This window comes from Gracilinanus agilis, chromosome 1, assembly GCF_016433145.1.
Source record: "Gracilinanus agilis isolate LMUSP501 chromosome 1, AgileGrace, whole genome shotgun sequence".
NCBI classification, from domain to species: domain Eukaryota; kingdom Metazoa; phylum Chordata; class Mammalia; order Didelphimorphia; family Didelphidae; genus Gracilinanus; species Gracilinanus agilis.
This window is the reverse complement of record NC_058130.1, coordinates 607,089,095-607,104,143: the sequence shown is the minus strand read 5'-3', so window position 1 is coordinate 607,104,143 and position 15,049 is coordinate 607,089,095. Positions and strand designations below refer to the sequence as shown.

At 37.3% G+C, this 15,049-nt stretch overlaps 1 protein-coding gene across 2 annotated transcripts in view; it reads left to right on the top strand.

The window, feature by feature from the left end:
• The first annotated feature begins 712 nt into the window (after positions 1–712).
• Positions 713–15,049, top strand: part of SMIM13 (small integral membrane protein 13) — a 51,671-nt gene continuing 37,334 nt past the window's right edge. For both annotated transcript variants that reach the window (XM_044667733.1, XM_044667726.1), the window contains exon 1: positions 713–1,359. In XM_044667733.1, the coding sequence (XP_044523668.1) occupies positions 1,284–1,359 (76 nt within the window). In that variant the 5' untranslated portion in view covers positions 713–1,283. The remainder of the gene's footprint in view (positions 1,360–15,049) is intronic.

Genomic DNA, 15,049 nt, shown 5'->3' with positions numbered 1-15,049 from the left:
GATCTTAGAGGTTATTACTCGAGATTTTTTTTTTTTTTTTTAAATTCTGGTCTGTGTTCCAGAAAAAGCGCTGAACCTCTGGCAGGACATAGGACAGCTCAGAGGTGAATTTAGGACACACAACAAATACCTCCTGTCCTCAGTTCACCCATGGGCACCAACTACCGAAATACACCAACTATGAATAACAAACCACATTCCACCTGTTTCCTGGGGAAGAAAGGCCATTCCCTGCGATTGCAAATTTCCTAGCTGGCAAAGATGAGAGTGCAAGTCCTTCATTCAGATAAGACCCTAACCTCCGCCCCGGCCAGTAGCCGGGGACAGGTGCAGCTCGCTTTTCTCCCCAGTCATGGGGCATTGTGCTGGGCATTTGGGGTATTAGACTCAAAGGACTAGGTCTGGGTACAAAGGAGGGAAAGGGAACTACATCTCGCATACAGCTCAAGGATTAAGAAAACAAGGGGAGCCTACAGCAGAGGTATAGACGTAGGACTTGGAGACACATCTGGGCGACCGAAGGGAGGTGAGGACAGAGAAGCTGTGAGTTCCGCGGTGCCCTATGGGAGCTGTAGTCCCTCGTAAGTCTTCAGTGATCTCTTCTTCACCAATTGCGAACTGTATCTCCCAGCTGCCCAAGCGGCGTAGATGGGGGTGGGGAAAGCGCTCTGACGCGGTCCGGAGCCGCCGCGAGGGGGAGCGGAGCTGAAAAGCTGTGGCTGCCGGAGAGGATCAGGAGCTGCCCGAGCAGCTACGGGGAGGCGGGTAACGGCCGCTGCCGTCTCCTTCGCTTTGGGTCCCTTTTCATCCCCCACCCCAGGCACGCCGAGCGCCACCCGCAGTGTCTATCCCCGAGGCCATGGAGGCGCGTCAGGCCGGTGACCCCCAGCCGCGCGGGGTCCCGGACTCGCCGAAACGATGAAGGGGTTGGGGGCGCTACAGCTCCTTAAACGCTAGCCTGCCAGCCCCACTCCTTTACACCGTCTAACCTCCTCGGCCTCTGAGCCTCCTTCCATCCCCCTAGCTTCCAGCCTCCGTCCTTCTCCCCCTCCCCCTCCCCCTCCAGCCCCGCCTCGGCGTAGTCGCTGCCCCAACCCATAGGGGGCGCTGTTGAGGGAACTGTTAGCTCTCATGCCATCCCGTGGCACCCTGTGGAGGAGTGGAAGCCCCTGAGAAAGGCAAAGAGACCCGGGCTCGAGCTCTTTCTCCTGCCACCCCCTCCTCCATCCCGCCTCCAGCTGTGCGCGTTTCCTGGCCTCACCCTTCTCATTTCACTCTCCAAAATGTGGCAGAGCGTGGGGCTGACCCTGTTGGTGATCGTGGCCACGCTGCTCTGCGTCCTGCTCTTCATGCTGTGCGGTGAGTGCGATGCGCGGCGGGCGAGGGCCTGGGGATGGCCGAGGGCCTGGTCTTCCAGCCGCTCCTACCCCGCCGTAACGCGGACGCATTCCCGTGAGCCATTCTGGTACTTCTTTGCATATGTTTATTTTGACTGGCAACAGTTAATTGCCTCTTGTGTGCCGGGCATTGTGCTGAGCGCCAGGGGGATGCAAAGAAAAGCGAAACATGGTCCCTGCTTTCGTGGAACTCCCTGTCTAATAGGAGTGGAGGAGTAACATGCAAATATATTCGACCTTAAAATGGTATGGCATGGGGGCAGCTAGTTGGCTCAGTGGATCTGAATCAGACCTGCAGACTAGAGGACCTGGGTTCAAATGTGGTCTCAGACATTTTCTAGCAGTATGATCCTGGGCAAGTCACTTAACCTTTTATGGCTCTTCCTTGGAACCAATACTTTTGGCGCTTCTAAGACGGAAAAGAAATGGTATGGCATAGCATACATAGCGCGTCCAGACAAAGTCTGACCGCTGCGGACCCTGGGAGAGGGGGGCCGGTGATCTGCGCTATTGCCTGCTCTCCTTTGAAGTGGGGCGGAGGTCTGTAGGAGTCTCGGGCGCCGCGAACTCGGGCTGCGGAGGCCAGCAGCGGAACCGAACGGCCCTGGTTTAGAGCTTGAAGGGAACCTAGCGGTCAGCAAGTCCTGCGATCTTTCTGCAGCGGCTGTCACTGATGTCTTTAATGCCCTCAGCCTGTTAGTCCCCTGTACCCTTCAGACATCTGCTCTAGCTCTTCTATTTCCCGATTCCTCCAAGTCACTAATGCCCCCCTTCCACTTTCGAATCCCGTTCCCATCAAATCTGCTCTAGTTTTGATACTTCCCTATTCCTCCAAGCCTCTAATGTATCCTCTCACTTCCCCAGAATACCCTGTACCTTTCAGATCTGTTCTCACTCTTCTCTACTTTCTCAATTCTTCCAACAAAATCCCCTTCTCAAATTACCTTGGATTTATTTGGTAGTATATTTTTCGTAGGTTGACTTCTCTTATAAAATGTAAGCTCCTAGAGGACAGATTTTTGTAATCCGGGCACTTTGGTGAGCTCTCTGGCACATAATAGGTGCCTAACTAACTAGATGAGTATAAATTCGTGGATTTATAAATGAAGAAACTGAGGCCCTTAAAGAACTTATCCAGTAACACAAGCCATAAAGTGGCAAACTCAAGTCTTCTAGCCCAATATCTAGCTTGGGCTGCTGGGATTGTTAAGTCAACCATATTCTAATCTAGATTATATGAGATATTTCATTGATGTTTTAAGAAATTTTAAACACCAGTCATTTCTATTTGATTTCACCTGTTCTCATTCTCTAATTAGAACCTTTCTTTTTACTGTACAGTCAAGCCAAAGAAATTAACATATTTGTCATGTCTAGATTTTTAAAAACTTTTCTTATTTGAAGGTCAGGTGATTTGTTGCCTTATTTCTTTTATAGGTGGGTAATGTTTTTGCAAGGATTGTGATGTGAATGACTTATTTTCTTGAAATCAGCCTTTATAACAGGAGTTGTGCTTTAAAAATCAAACTGTCAACTCCAGTTTGAATCTAAAATAGAATTCCAAGCAAATCTTGATGTTTAGCAAATATAATTTAAAATGTAACTCATGTCAGATTGCATTGTAAGGTGCTTTGAATATGAAGGTCAGAAAAGTTCTGCGGAAGTTTGATTATAATGCTGATGTTTGTGCTGATGTTTTTCCTTCCTTGAAATGGAAGCAGGGCTAAATTTTGTTCTTGGTTAGGTATTAGCACAAGTTTAGGCCCTTTTGACACATCAGTACTGAGACCTGATATTAACAAAGTATCTTTGGTCTTTTAGAAAAATTCCTGAATGATACTGAAAGTTAGGAAATAGATTGTGTAACATAGGTCTCTAGTGATCTTTTATAAGTGAATATTTGCAAGATAGTGGAACATAAATTTAAAGTTTATGTAGTAATTGGGTTATACAGATTAACATTTGTGGCTAAAATTTAATTTAAAATAGGAACTCAAAATGTTAAAAGCATACTTCATTTTTTTACTCTTGGTTTTTACTATGCTTCAAAGGCATTGCATTTTTTACAAATTGAAATTGTGTGTGATAACTACGCAGATCAATTGGTGACATTTTTTCAACATGTTGCCATATCATGTCTCAGTCACATTTTGATAATTCTTAAAATATTTCAAACATCTTCATTAATTATGTCTTTTAAGGTTTCTATTGTAATTGTTTTCACTACCTGTATGTACCCTTATATAAACTGAAAACTTAATTGAAAAATGTGTATATTGTGACTCCTCCTCTGACTGGTTTTTCCCATCTCTCCCTCTCCTTGGCCTCCCTGTTCCCTGAGACACAACAATATTGAAATCAGGCCAATTAATAACCTACAGGAATGCCTGTATGTATAAAGGGAGTTGAGTTGTTCCATTGCTCCCAGCTCTTTTTGTTTTAAGAAATTCATGTTTGGAGCAATGTCCATAAAAAGGGAGTTGAGTAAGATAGATTAATAAAACCACAAGACAGGACAAAGTTGAAGTTTCTGAATCCATAGCTTCAGTTCAGGCATACTTCAGAGATATTTTGTGTTAGTTCTAAACTGTCATAATAAAACACATGAATTTTTTAGTATCTCAGTGTGTGTAAAAGTTATGTTTACACCATAGTATAATCTGTTAAGTGCAATAATATGTTAAAAAATGTAAATACCTTAGTTAAAAATACTTTTTTGCTAAAAAAAAAATGCTAACCATCATCCAAGCCTTCAAGTAGTCATAATCTTTTTGCTGGTGGAGGAGCTTGTCTTGATAAGCTGACTGCTGACCGGGTGATGGTTGCCAAAGGTTGAGATGGTAAGGAATTTATTAAAATAAGACAACAGTGAAGTTTGCTGCTCAAAGATTATGGATTACAGATCACCATCACACATAATAATAATGAAAAAGTTTGAAATATTGTGAGAATTACTAAATGTGACACAAAGACACAATGTAAGCAATATTTGCAAGTAACAATAAATCAAAGTGCTGCAAAATGAAGTATGTCTGTACCAAACTGAGGATGTTATCATGTTTTATTTAGGCTTATTTTCTACTTTTTTTCCCCTTATCACAATGTTTTCTTTTAGTTCTACTGCAACTCTTTGCTGCTGCAGATTTTGACTTGGGAAGATGAGTCTTTTCTGTCTCTAGGGCTGACTATCCACTTTGATACCCATCTGCTTTCCTTAAGTACTTTACATTTAAAGATTTAAAGAGAATATTCCTATAGCTGAAAATGCCAATACAAGAACAAGAGACTTTCCTACAGTAACATGTGAAAATGTTTCTGGGACTTATTTGAGAGGGAAATATTTTTCATTAAACCCTTACCTTCTTAGAATCAATACTGAGTCTTGGTTCCAAGACAGAAGAGGTTAAGGGCTAAGCAGTAGGGGTTAAGTGACTTGCCTAGGATCCCACAGCTAGGAAATCTGATTTGAACCCAGGACCTCCCATCTCCAGACCTGGCTTTCTCCTCTGAGCGACCTGACTGTTACAAGAGAAGTATTTTTAATTGCTACTATTTTTCTGTCATGATTTTTTTTTTTAATTTTAAAACCTTAACTTCTGTATATTGGCTCCTTGGTGGAAGAGTGGTAAGGGCTAGGCAATGGGGGTTAAGTGACTTGCCCAGACAGCTGGGAAGTGTCTGAGGCCAGATTTGAACATAGGACCTCCCATCTCTAGGCCTGGCTCTCAATCCACTGAGCTACCCAGCTGCCCCTGTCATGATTTTTTTTTAAAGTATACCAAGGCAATCTATTAACAAGTTTTGTGCACTTTGTTCCTCAAATAGGCAGATCTTCCTTTTTTGAAATATGTTAAATTACATACTAAATAGCTTTTCTATTTTCACTTGAACATCCTCTTCTCTATACCTCTTCTGCAGAAAGGTCTGATGTGATGAGCAGAAAACTCTACCTAATGAAACACTGAGTAAGAACTGGTACAGTATTTGGAGACTCACCCTATCCAATAGAAACAATAAAGGACTAAGGCAGCATGTGAATATTCGTGAATGTTGGACTCTTTATAATATTCAATGATGTAAAGGATGATATAATAGCAACAATTGAAAGAGTAAGTTGATGGGAAGAAGTATAGCCTTAAAGAGATAGATATATGGCCATCTTTGGTTAACAGAGTCCAAATTAGCCTCCTTGTTGATTTTCATCAGGCAATCTTTTAATCTTAATTTTATTTCTAAATAGGCTCTCTGACTGGAAGGAGAATTCAGCTTATAAATTAAACTGGATTTTAGTCTGGTGGGCAATATGAGCCATTCTTCTGCTCCTCCCCCTAAACCATTCACACTATATAAATTAAGCATCAGGATTCCAGCCCAGGGAAAGACTTCATTTTGATATTCAGATTTTTATATTCAAATTCAAATTCTTACTGTTTAGTTAGCTCTGATAAGTGTGTGTTGAATTGATAAAGTGGAGAAAAACTTAACCTTGATAGATTTATAATTACTGTTGTTGAAGACTTTAAAGTCATCTATAGTACTTTAAAATATTTGAACTGGATTTTAAAATAGCTGACCTTGATATCTGAAGTTTATGGAAAGAAAGTGTACATTTTTTGTGTCCATCACTTAATGCCATTCTCTCTGTCTGGCTTCCAAAAGATAGGTTAAACCTTGAGTTAGTTTCCTTTTATGAAGGGATTGAAAAGGAACTCTCCAGTGATCTTTTTTTCCTTTCCTAAATCAGCATGTATCACTGATGAGCACAAGATAATGCAGAATTAGGTGACTACTTTTTATTGATTTGATATGTACAATTTATGAAGGTTAGGAAATAATTTCCATGCAGGCATGTGGATTTATTTCATATCTATCTTAGTAACATCTAATATGGTACAAACGATCATTTTATGTATAAATTCAGTACATACAAAATTTATATTCTATAAAGTAAATTATTTTAATTGTTTTTAGTTCCACATAAAGCTATTCATTGCAGTAGTATTTTAATGTGTACTCAGCTATGTACCTACCCTTTCAAATGGAGTCTATGAGGTCAAAATTATTTTCATAAAAATACTAAGATGATATCAACCTATTTAAATGTTTATCCCTTTCCCAACTACATATTTGTATTTGGCCAGATTTACTTCATAAACTTCAACCAAAACAAAATATTGATTGAATGCAGAAGCAGATATGAGAATCTAGTTATCTTCGAAAAATATGTAAAATGATGCCATCTTGTCACTAATTATTTTGATTTGGAAAATTAGTTATTTCTCATAAAATCATATAATTTATGTTAACAGGTAATGTGTTTATTTTTAAATGAGTTGGTAAATAGTTATCAGTTTTAATTTCTAACAGTAAATACTGATAGATACAACTCATATAAACACAAGCTCTTTGTGTTCCTCAACTATTTTTAAGAACATAAAAGGATCCTAAGACCAAAAAATCTGATAATCTCCTTGCTAGACTACCAAAAAATAACCAAAACCTCAAACTCAAAATGTTTCTTGTCATTGTTGATGAGGTAAGATAGTATTAAATAACTTACAAAATGTGTAGTACGGATTAAAAATGTTGCAGTAGTTCAGAGAATAAGAGAATATTGTTAGGGGGCAGCTGGGTAGCTCAGGGGATTGAGAGTCAGGCCTAGAGACGGGAGGTCCTAGGTTCAAATCCGGCCTCAGACACTTCCCAGCTGTGTGATCCTGGGCAAGTCATTAGACCCCCATTGCCCACCCTTACCACTCTTCCACCAAGGAGCCAATATACAGAAGTTAAGGGTTTAAAAAAAAAATATTGTTGTCTCATATAGTTTTGATTTCCTTGAAAGATAAGTAAGATTTAAATGTAAAGGAGGCCAGTTGTGAGAACCACATGAGCAAAGGCAGATCTGGAATGAGTACTTTTAGAAGACATCTTGTCCAACATTCTTATTTTAACAGATGAGAAAATAAACTCGTTTAGCCAGATAAGAGAGTATTGGGATTAGAGGAAAATGAAATTGGATAAAGCGAGTCAGGGATCATGCATGAGGAGCCTTGAATTGTTGTTGCAACGGAGTTTAAATGCCTTACTTCAAAGCTATAGGAAATAATGGATGATTTGGGGGTATATGACAATTTAAATGAAAGTGTCAAGATTAGTTGGGTAGCAGAGTGGAGTTTTCTTGGCTCTCATTTCCCTCCTTTCCCTCCCTCCAATCCTATCAGTTGCCATGTCTTGTAGATTCTAGGTTATTATCTCTGGTATCTATCTGTTCCCTTCTTATATGGCCTTCTTTCAAAATTCAGACACTTTTCAACTTTGGTCTCCTTTCATCTATAGTCCCTCCCCTCTCTAATCCATCCTCTACCCAGCTGCCAAATTAACATTCCTAAGCACAAGTCTGACCAGATCACTCCTTTGCCAGATAACTCCTTTGCCTGAAAATCTTAAGCAGCTTACTCCTGCTTCTAGGATAAAATAACACACTCTTGTCCTTCACAGTCTGTCTACATCCTGTCTTTCCAAGCTAATTACCTATCAGTTCTCACAGCTGTGTTCTAGCCAAATTTGCACACTTGTTTATAGGGAATTTCATCCATGAGTGGAATGTAAACTCTTCTTCATATCTCCCGGGTTAAGCCCAGTACTTTGCACATAGTAGATGCTTAAACACCTGAATTTAATTTAATTGGAGGAAGCAGATAATTAAGGTAGAAAGGTCATCCAGGAGGCCTGCTGTAGAGAAAATGCAGGCTCTATGAAGACAATGCTATTTCTAGTTCCCTTCCACATACTCTGTGCACTCAATCAGGAAACATTCATTAAGTGCCCATTGTGTGCCAGGTACTGTGCTAAGTGCTATGGATACAAAGAGAGGCAAAAGCCAATCCTGTTCTCAAAGACCATAACAATCTAATGTGGAAGACAGCATAAACAATTATGCACAGATAACAAGATAAAATGGAACAAAGGCAAAACACTTGAATTAAGGGGGGGAACTGGGAAAAGACTTAATGTAATAAGTGGGGTTTTAGCTAGAATTTGAAATCAGGTAATGAGAGTGAATTACTGACATGGGACACAGCCAGTAAAAATGCCAAGTGTTGGAAGATTGAGTGTTTTGGGTGTGTGCTCTGGTATGTTGTAACTTGACTGTACCTTATTTAAACTTTTAAATGCCTCCTATGTGCTAGGTACCATAGTGGGCACTGGGGGATACAAAACAAAAAAAAAGGAAATATTCCTTGTCTTCAAGAGTTTACATTCTGTTGGAAGATGTTCACATGTAAATATTGATACAAAATATATAAGGATATAAAATAATGGGGAATGGGGAGGAGGCAGTCATATCCATAGAGATGAGGAAGGTTTAATACAGGATGAGGTGCTTTGAAGGAAAACGGGGATGCTTCAAAGAGGATAGGTAAGAAAATCATGTATTCTAGGCAGAGGGGTAGCCTTGGCAATGTCTTAGACATGAGATATTTTCTTGAGTGTATTAGGTTTCCAACTAGGCCTCCAAGTTACTCAGACAGGATCTTCACTCTGTCATTAACCACTAAATCCCCAAATTGACCCCAAATTTATTTTAATCCTAAAAGTCTGAGGAACAAATAAGACACATTTTGGCAGGTTATAGAATGTATGATTGAAGGTAGGGTCTGGAGAAGGAGTGGGAACCACTTTGTTGAAGAACTTGGAATGCCAAGATATTGCAGTAGGTCCTGGAAATTAAAAAATAGTAATGAAACAGTCCTGACCTTCAAAGAACTTACATTTTACTGGGGGGTACCAGGGTAGGGAGAGATTGTCTTTTTTTCTCTATATATGCTTGCATTTTTTACTGGGGAGGAAATATATAGCTATATATAATGCACTTATCTATATCTGTATTATCTGTCCTTTCCCTCCCAACTCTGTATGTACATACAAACATACCCACCCACAAATCAATATTAAGGAACAAAATAGTACTAAACCCTAGGGGATGAGCAGATCCTCAAAGGCATTTGGAGAGGCTTTATAGGAAGCTAAGGAGTCTGTAAAGTGGAAATGAGTATGGAATGTGTCCTAAATATGGGATATCGTCTGTGAAAAAGTACAGGTGTGCTTAGATAGCTTTGTATATAGACAGTAAACCATCCCAGTTTCTCTAGGATATAAGGTGGATGAAGGAAGTTGATGAAATAAAGCTGGAATGATATATGGGAGTTAGATTGTGTTCTGCTTTAAATTCCAAGTTGAGGATTTTGTATTTAAGTGAAGAAATTTTAGAAAACTCTTAGATTTAATGTAGGGGAGCCACTGAAGATGTTTTTTGGATAAAAGAGTGACTAGGACTGTTTTATTTTAGGACTATCAGTGTGGCAACTATGTAAATAATGATTTATTCAGGGTAGGCCTTGGAAATAGGACAATTAGGACTGTCACTATACTATAGTGAAGATGAAGAGGGCCTTAAGTAAGATAGTTGGTTATATAAATAAAGAAGAGGTGTTATGGGAGTATAATTAAGAAGACTCAGCAACTGATTACCTTTTGCCATTCTTTATCACCTCCTGTATAAAGTAAGTCCAGCGTTGGAAACCACTCTGACTAGAACGATGATACTCAGTATAAATGGGAGAATTTGGATTTTGGGGGTTGGAAGCACAGTAGAGGAAGAACTACAACCAAGCTTTCCCAACATTCTTTTCTAAACAATTTTAAAATAATGGCTCAAATAGAATTCTGGAGCAGCAGAGCCAACAAAAGGTTTGGATAAAGTATTTTTCCAGCCTAAGACAATTTAAGAGGTTGGAAGGAGGAGATGTCTGTGACATTGGGGTGGAGGCAGGCATGGAGCGGATATGGTAGCAACACCAGTTTATGGAATTTGGAGATACAACAGTAGCTTCAGGAACTCGCAAACTAGAGATGGTAAGGGGATCTGAAAACTAGTCAGAAAGCGATTACAGGGACCCCTGTGCTAGGGACCTGAGGAACAGTATCACACTTGTGGTTCTATGGGAGCAGAAATTCTGAGGAGTAGCATCACTTGCAGCTATGAGGGATCAGTGAATGACTCTTCCCTTCTCTTAAGGACCAGACATAGACTAGGAGAGCAGTGACTATATCTCTCTTCACATCACACCACATGGAAACACAAAAAATTTACAGACTCTCAGAACTAGGTTTGAAAACAACAATGTAGGAAAAGCCTGGAGCTTAGACAATGTCCCTTATCCCATGTGGAGCTCAACTTTAACCTAAAATTCAGAAGTCATGAAATAGGCTGGAAAAATGAGCAAACAACAACAGAAAAGAACTTGACCATAAAAATTTACAATTGTGTTAGGGAAGATCAAAACAAAAATTCAGAAGAAAACAATGTCAAAACAGGTACAAACAAAGCCTTGAAGGAAAAATAATGTGAATCAAAGACACAAGCCTAAAAAGAATTCTGGAAGAGCTAAAGAAGAAAAAATTGAAAACAAAAATGAGAGCAATGCAAGAAAATTATGAGAAAGACAATTAATAGCTTGATAAAAGAAGCACAAAGAAATACTAAAGAAAATAATAAAATTATTTCTTAAAATTATATCTTAAAAAAAATAAGAAGGGGCCAGGTGGTAAAAGGGGCACAAAACTTCACTGATGAAAATAACTTCTTAAAAAGCAGAAGTAGCTAAATTGAAAAAGAGGCACAAAATCTTAGTGAAGAAATTAATTTCATAAAAATTAGAATTGGGCAAGAGGATTCTGTGAGACATCTAGAAACAAAACCAAAAGAATGAAAAAATAGAGGAAAATGTGAAATATCTCATGAGAAAAACTGGAAAAATTGAGGAGAAATAATTTGGACTGCCTGAAAGCCATGATAAAAGAAAGCCTTCATGTCATACATATTTCAAGAAGTTATCAAGGAAAACTGCCCCAATATCCTAGAACTAGAAAGTAAAAATAGAAATTGAAAAAATCCACTGATTACTTACTGAAAGAAATCCCCAAATAAAAACTTCCAGGAAAATTATAGCCAAATTCTGGAGCTCCCCCGGCCATAGCAGCTAGAAAGAGATCATTGAAATACAGAGCCATAGTGAGGATCACAAGATTTAGCAGCTACCACTTTAAAGAAGTGAAGGGCATGGAATATGATAATCTGGATGGCAAAAGAGTTGGGATTATAACCAAGAACAATTTATCCAGCAAAACTGATTATTATTCTTTTGGGTGAAAATGGATATCTAATGAAATAGAGGATGCTCAGGCATTTCTAATGAACAGAGCTGAATAGAAAATTTGACTTTCAGGTAAGTCTCAAGAAATCATAAAGGAGTCAATACATTTAAACTGTTTACATTTCTATATGGGAAGATGATATTTATAAACCCTAAGAACCTTATCATTATTTGGGTAGTTAGAAGGACTCTGTATAGAGTACACAAGACTGAATTGAAAAGATCAACTCTAAATGGATAGGTAAGAAAGGAGGGATAAAGAATGAGGAAAATTATTTCACATAAAAAGAGGAGTGTGCAAGGAAGAGCTTTTATAGTGGAAGGGAAAATGAGGAAGGACAGGCAATGCTTGAACTTCACTTTCATCAGAATTTTTTCACAGAAGGAAGACTATATGTATTTATATATTTTGGTTTTTAGCTGTTTCAGTTGTGCTCAACTCTTCATGACCCTATTTGAGGCTTTCTTGGCAAAAGATACTCAAGAGGTTTGCCATTTCCTTCTCCAACTCATTTTACAGATGAGGATCTGGGGCAAACAGGATTAAGTGACTTACCCATGGTCACCCGTCTAGGAAATGTCTGAGGTCATGAAGATGAATCTTCCTGACTTCATGGCCTGAAACTATATTCATTGTACCACTTACCTATACACATACATATATACACACTCAATTGAGTATTAATTAATATTTTTTACCCAATAGGGAAGTAGGAGGAGAAGAGAAAGGAGTAGTATAATAAAAGGAAGAGTGGGTTAAGAGAAGCAACAATCAGAAGCAAAACAGACTTTTGAGGAGGGACAGGGGAAAAAAAAAGAATAAACAGAAAAAAATAGAATGGAGGAAGATGCACACAGTCATCTAAGTGGGATGGAACACATTCATAAAACAGAAGTAGATAGCAGAATGGATTAGAAACCAGAATCCAACAATATCAGGAAACATGCTTGAAACAGAGACATTCACAGGTTTTATAATAAAGGGGCTTGAGCAGAATCTTGAAGTAAAAAAGTCAAAAAGTAGCAATCATGATCTCTGATGGAGCAAAAGCAAAAATAGATCTAATTAAAAGGGATAAGTAGGGAACTACCTTTTGCTTAAAGGAATATAGGCAGTGAAGTAATATCAGCAAAACATCTATGCATCAAATAACATAACATCCAAATTCTTAAAGGAAAAGTCAAATGAACTATAGGAAGGACAGCCAGTAAAACTATACCAATGGTGGGGACCTCAATTTTTCCTTCTCAGAACCAGATAAATCCAACTAAAAAGAAAGAAGTCAAGGAGATGAATAGAATCTCAGAAAACTTAGTTATGATAGACCTCTAGAGAAAGCTGAATAGAAAGGCATATGCCTATTTCTTATATTTCTTAGCTGCACATGGTACCTTCACAAAAATTGACCATTTAGTAGTACATAAAGTTCTAATGACAAAAAAGCAGAAATATCAAATGTACCTTTTCAGACCATAATGCAATAAAAATTACATTTAATAAATGGAAGCATAGACTAAAAGCTGATTGGAAACTAATCTTAATCCTAAGGAAATGAGTCAAAGAACAAATTATAGAAATAACAATTACATTAAAGGGACTGACCACAATGAAAAAACAATCCAGTGTTTGTGCAATGCAGCAAAAGCAGCACTTAGAGGAAAATTTATATTTCTAAATTCATATATCAATAAAAGAGTGAGATCAAATCAACGAATTGGGCATGGAACGAAAAAAAAAATAACAAACCTAGGAAAAAAACCCACAAAAATCTCTAATTAAATACCAAAATAGGAATTCTAAAATCAAAGGAGAGATGAATAAAGTTGAAAATAAAAAACCCGAATGAATATAACTGGTTTTATAAAAAAAAAAAAGATAAGCCATTGGGTAATTTGATTGAAAAAAGACAGAAGAAAAGAGTAAATATGCCACCTATAAAGATAAAATTAATTCAATACATTTTTCCAATTATATGACAGTTAAACTGACAAGTCTAAGTGAAAAGAATGAATAAATACATGGCTACTTACAAAAATATAAATTGTCAACATTAATAGAAAATATTAAATAGCTATCTTAGAAAAATTAAAATTAAAAATAAGTAAAATAACTTAGAAAAAAATTGAACAAACCATGAATGAGTTCCCTAAAAAAAAAAAAATTCCCAGTGCCAGATGAATTTACACATGAATTCTACCAAATATTTTAAGAATAATTAATCCTAATACTATATAAACTATTTGGAAAAAAAAGTTAAAAAATCTGGCCTCAGACACTTCCTAACTCTGTAACTCCGGCAGGTCACTTAACCCCCATTGCCTAGACCTTGCTGCTAAGACAGAAAGTTAGGGTTTAAAAAAAAATAGATAAAGGAGGCCTATCAACAAATTCATTTTATGACTAAAATAGGGTTTTGATACCTAAATTAGGAATATTACAACCAGAGAAAAAAACTACAGGCCAATTTCCAAGGTGATATTGATGCAAGTATTTTAAATAAAATACTGTCCAAGATATAGCAGCAATTTATGCCAGGAATGTAAAGCTGATTCAATATTTGGAAGAATTATAAGCATAATTCACTGTATCAATAATAAAACAACAAAGATCATGATTATATGAATACATATAGAAAAAGCTTTTGACAATATAACAACACCCATTAAAAACACTAAAAAGCAAAGGAATCAGTGGAACCTTTTCTAAAGTGACTGAGTATCTATCCAAAACTAAAAGCAAGCTTTACTTATCATCAGGATAAATTAGGAGGCTTCCAAGTAAGATCATGGGTGAATCAGAGATGTCCATTATCACCAGTATTTTTCAATATTGTTCTAGAAATATGAGGTATAGAAATTAGACAAAAATAAATTGAAGGAATAAAAATGTCAATGAAGAAATGAAACATTCTTTGGAAATATGATGGTATCCGTAAACTCCAGAAAATCTACTAAAAAACTAATTGAAACAATGAACAACTTTACTACTAAAGTAGGCTATAAAATAAACCCATATAAATCATTAGCATTTCTATATATTACCAACAGTGTCCATCCAGCTTGAAGAGATAGAGAAATTCCAATTAAAATAATAGCAAACATTATAAAATACCTGGGATTCTATCAATAAATCTAGGGAGAACACAATTACAAAATTTCACACAAATAAAGACATTTAAAAATTAGAGAATTATTGTTCATGGATAAGCCAAGCCAGTATAATAAAGATGACAATTCTTTCTGTTAATTTACTTATTCAGTTCCATAGCAATAAAAGTACCAAAGAATTAATTAATTTATAATGCTAGGGAAAAAAAAAAACAGTAACAAAATTTCTCTGGAACAAAAAAAGGTCAAGATTGTCAAGAAAATAAAAAAAAATATATATATATATATATACATATATATATATATATATATATATATATATATAAA